General features: G+C 36.5%; 1 protein-coding gene across 1 annotated transcript; it reads left to right on the top strand.

Annotated features, from left to right (window-relative positions):
• The first annotated feature begins 811 nt into the window (after positions 1–811).
• On the top strand, positions 812–4,379 carry LOC121366607. The gene is made up of 3 exons (XM_041490982.1): positions 812–907; positions 1,773–1,851; positions 3,800–4,379. The coding sequence occupies exons 2-3, from the start codon at positions 1,828–1,830 to the stop codon at positions 4,328–4,330; spliced, it is 555 nt and encodes a 184-aa protein (XP_041346916.1). The 5' UTR covers positions 812–907; positions 1,773–1,827; the 3' UTR covers positions 4,331–4,379.
• The last annotated feature ends 738 nt before the right edge of the window (positions 4,380–5,117 follow it).

Here is a 5,117-nt window from a genome sequence, read left to right as displayed (position 1 = left end):
CATAGGCAGGTCAACACATACAACGGCATTTGATATACTAGTCGTTGGGACGGAAAAACCCATTCAGGGAATGAGTCCACCAAAAGATGAGATCCTATGACCCAATTGCTTTATCAACTCAAGCGAGCTCTCTACCAACTAAGCTAGATTCCGCCCCTTTTGTTCAAGACCGCTACCAACACCAAATGATTTGCAGCTACAATAAATTAGTTAGATATCTCTGAATGCAATGACATTCACGCCATATATAAAACAAGGATGAATAAAGAAGGAAAAACTGCAACCCCCCCCCCCCAGTAATTATTTTTTTACAGCCTAGTCAAAACGGAACACAACACACACACACACAGAGAGAGAGAGAGAGAGAGAGGGGGGGAGGAAGAGAGAGAGAGAGAGAGAGAGGGAGGAGAGAGAGAGAGAGAGGAGGCGACAGGGACAGACAGAGAGAGACAGAGAAGAGAGATAGACAGAGACAGAGAAACACAACACACACAGAGAGAGAGAGAGAGAGAGAGAGAGAGAGAGAGAGAGAGAGAGAGAGAGAGAGAGAGAGAGAGAGAGAGAGAGAGAGAGAGGAGGAGAGAGAGAGAGAGAGATGTTAGCATGAATCAAACATTAATTTATTTTTTTAATAAAATCACCAAAACCTAAAAATTACCACCCAAAACCAGTTACGCAAAACAATAATTGTATTGCATCCCACTCACCCCTTGCAATTATTTTTGGACTAGCCCTTACGCCAGAAGCGTGGATAATCGGCAGTTAATGATGTAACCTGAATTATCTAGTCTTGGTCAGTTGAATGTTGGCGGTCGCGGTCAGCTGGTTTCCAGTGGTCATGGTCTCTTCATAATGGTCAGTGCGTGGTCTGAGCTCGACATGCCAGGAGGACGAACTGATTTACAAAGTAAGAAATGTTGTATTATAATTATATAAAAAAAAACTGTATTGTATTAAATCTAATAGTATTATATCAAATGTAGTTATTTTTGTAATTACAAATATATATATAATTTATAGGTTGTTGATGTAACCATAACTGCATTAACACACAAAAGAATAGGACGATTCAATGTTAGTATTTTAAACACTCCCAACTAACCTGCACGTAAATATGTCCCAAGACAAAGGAACTGTTTCATCGTTGGTTTTGTTTTAAGATACGACACAACTGACTTAAACCTGCTATAAAATTCCTATATTCTTGTTAATTTATACAATCATACAATGCATATTAATATGATTATGTTTGGCATTGGGCTTGTGGATGAAAATGAATTATGCTCATACTAACAGTATTTTTTAATCAAATAACTGAAGAGCGTTTTTACAAACTTCGTTAAGTCCACGACATATCACTTTGAGAAGAAAAAAAATACGTTTCAAATTTCGTGTACAATGTCACGAATGTGATTTTAAAGCTTTTTATTCAATTTCAGCTTTATTGGTGCAAAATAGTTTTTGTAAATAAGACCGAATTTAAACTGTCAAGCTGAAAAATATCTTTATTTCGATACAGTACAGAGGTTTCAGCTTTTAAAAGATCATTTAAACTTATTTTTTTGAAATGGTTATCACATCCCTCAAAAAGACATTGGTTTATATCACGGGGATTTAATACATTACGGGACGACCATCGTACACGTAACCTTGCACAGTTTATCAAAGCAGCTATTTATGCCGTTATCTTCAGTTTTCCCCACTATTGGACTAGCAAAGTTCTGTAAAACATATTAAAAATACAATCCTATCTTCGTATCTTTCACTTTCAGGAACGAGTGGACTAATCTGATTGTATCGTAACACTGCCAGCTGGACTTCAGCATCATGGAGGTCGAACACAACAATCTGGTAAGTCTGTGTACACTGTGGGGTTGCTTTGGTTACCACTGGATGGGCATGGCCCTTCAATAAATAACTTCATTGCCGTTAGTAGCACATTTTACCAGCGCATTCAACTTCAATATTTCATCCATGCTTTAATAATTTTTATTTATTTCAATTTTTTTGACACCCAATACTACAATGACCCATTCGTTTTTTTATTTATAATGTAACCGTGGCGTGATGTGGGTTTGCCGGAGTGAGAAAGTCAAAGAATGTCAGTTTAACAAACAATCCAAAATTTACATAATTTAAATATATTAGAAATTCGAAATATCTATCTTACGCCACTACATACATATTTTTATCTTATTCAGGATATATCTTGATTTTCGTGCTTATATCAATCACGCTGTCCTGGAACCTTAAGATCACTCTGGATGGGAGACAGTACTACCAGCTTTAAAATCATTACACTATAACTTGTAAGGCTCCAGGCAGCTGTCTTTAATTTAGCCCCAAAGGAGCTGTCATTGGTATCTTGTGGTCTTTTGTGGACAAGAGAAAGCTTGTGAAAAGGGACAAAGACCAAATAAAAGCTTACCATGTTTTTATTTCTTTAAGAGCTGAACGCTTTAAGCCGATTAGTCCGTATCGTAGTTAATTACAGGAACCCAATCATTTTTACACAACAGCCCTTTGAAAATCTTTAACTAATGCTATAGCCATAACCTTTCATCTTTAACTAACGCTAATTTAGCACACGTGGGCGTATAGATTGTCCCTTTTCTACAAACTGCTGCTGAAATGGCAATTTAGGGGTTAAGAACTGGAATGGAGTCCATATATATATTTTTTGGTTTTGGATGTTCTCTCTATTTGCGGCTAATTAATTTCATATTTAGGCCTGAGACAAAACTATTTTGAAACCCCATAGAATATAACCTAGAAGAAACTGCCCTAAAATGCTAATCTTCGTCTTGAAATTGTAGTCTTTGCCCCCACCCCGCCTTTCCCCAAAAGCCAGCCTGTCTTAAATAAATTCCCTAATCGCGACCCCAACCTGTGCTCCACGACTGGTATTAAAGGCCGTAATATGTGCTGTCCTGTCTGTTGGAAGTGCACATAAAAGATCCCTTAATTGCTTCTGATGAAAAAAAATGTTCCGGGTTTTCTCTAAGACTACGGGTTAAATGAAACAAACTTTAATTAATCACAGCTGCTCCTCATATGTCTATATATTAGCACATTCATCGACAAAAGGCGTATTCCGCTTATTATAAATATAGTATTCCATGTTCAGCCAATCTGTAGCAAAGTGCATTAAAATCATTGCTGCTATTCCATTGGAGAAGAATATGTGACGACTATGCGTTTCCTGGCTCACTATTTGGACCAAATAATCAAAATGGCTCGTTCAAATATGTACTGATAAAAATAAATTCTTTCCTTTCAAATAACAGGGTTACATTATACTTTCTTATACACTTGTTGGTGAGAACAAAATGGATTATTTTTAATAACACATAGTTGTTTACACACGTACGTGTGTTAACAATTTCAAGACATACGACTGGCTGCTCCTAGGTGATAACCAGGACAACATACGTCCAATTAAAAAGAAAACCCCAGCACGGTGGAAATCGAATACCCTGTGACGTATAGTTAACCTGACAATCATGTGTCTATGACGCGTAAGTCAGCTACAAGTCCAGAAGGTTGTAAATATCTTTTAGTCGATAAAGATATTAAAATTTGCTTAAAACCTGGTTTTTGAGAATATGTAAAAAATAGAATAATACATTCATGTCCGTTAGATACAATTTATCTCACAATTCGTTGTTTAAAAACGCATCAAACTCGCTTTCGCTCGTTAGATACATTTTCAAACAACTCGTAAGATAAATGGTATTTAACGGCCACTCGTGTATTATTTTCTATCTTCATACTGACTTAAATGTCTATTTCTTTTCAGGATTCAGAAATCGAGACGACCAAAACTAAACCCATGACATATTTTCTGTATCCCACACTTGACGCATCAGAGTTAAAAACATTTCTGGAAGAAAACAGAGCCTCTGATGCATGCGTCCAGAAGGCCTTGGCAGACGTGCGTGTCGTCAACCCAAATACCCCGCCTCTCGCTGTAGACGCAGACGAGACATCGTTAGAAGACAACAGATGCCGATCACATCTTTCAGCAAGGACAGAAGTGGACGCATCGCGTTTATCAGAGGCAGATAGCACAAACATATCCCTGGATTGGTTTGATGATACGTATGAAGTATCCAAGTGTACACACACGTGTTCTGACGATAAGTCTGTAATAATGAACAGCGGTCGCCGTGATGGGTCCAATAACGTAAAGAACCATAAGTACACATCCGTGAACTTTGAGAACAAGAAAAGGAACAGGTTTTTAGGATTCTTGACATCAATGCTAAGACAGACACGTGAACAATTAATTCCAAAATGCATGAGCAGGAAGGCCATGCCATTGGGCTGATGATGTAGTGATATGTAATATTATTTTGTTATATAAAATCTTAAGAAAATATTTTGTTTGTTGTGTATAGATCTATTAGCTATTATCGTTGGTCTTACAATCAAAGAAGTCGGGATACGCATATGGTATTAAAATGTGTTTATTAAAATAAATTATAGCTATGTCATCACTATTTCATCTTATTCTAAGTACCACTAGTCCACATACATGTAGTTTTAATGTTGTGAATATTTTTGGAAGAACTCCATAGATCGCCTTTCTAGAAATACGTTGACACAACCCAATGAAAACGGTGGTTTGAAAATCATAAATCTAGAGTATTTACCGTAATAAATTATTTGAAATTAACTTGGGTTAGAAAATGAACACTTTATTCAGAAGGGCTATAGTTACATCTCCTTTTATGTCAGCTACCCTCAGAAGGACTTTTCGTATTTGATTGGACGTTCAACAAATTGCAATAATCAGTTTTAAAACAGACGAGTTCAAGTACCGTTTTCAAAGCAAACTGACCAAATATACATAGGCGAGCAAAAGAAACTGTACCATAAATGTCATTATAATAATAATAATAAACCCAGACCCAATCCGACAAAATTATATATATATATTTTTTAGAATTTTAAGAAAGCTTTGTGAATTATGCCCATGGTGTGTGTATTCGCACAAAAGGATGCGCTAAATATCTAAAATGACGCACTTTTTTTACATTAGTCTTAACAACACAACCTTGTCCAAATGACTGACATTCTCCACTCCCTGCATCGATATATATACAAAAGCTTCT

This window comes from Gigantopelta aegis, chromosome 3 (assembly GCF_016097555.1).
Source record: "Gigantopelta aegis isolate Gae_Host chromosome 3, Gae_host_genome, whole genome shotgun sequence".
Taxonomy (NCBI): Eukaryota; Metazoa; Mollusca; class Gastropoda; order Neomphalida; family Peltospiridae; genus Gigantopelta; species Gigantopelta aegis.
The sequence above is the reverse complement of the archived record's forward strand: the minus strand, read 5'-3'. Positions and strand labels throughout refer to the sequence as shown.

Excerpts from the sequence above, each read along its gene's own strand:
- LOC121366607 (XM_041490982.1), top strand. The coding sequence starts at position 1,828 with ATGGAGGTCGAACACAACAATCTG. Across the intron at positions 1,852-3,799 it reads AGGTCGAACACAACAATCTG|GATTCAGAAATCGAGACGAC; the intron begins GTAAGTCTGTGT and ends ATTTCTTTTCAG.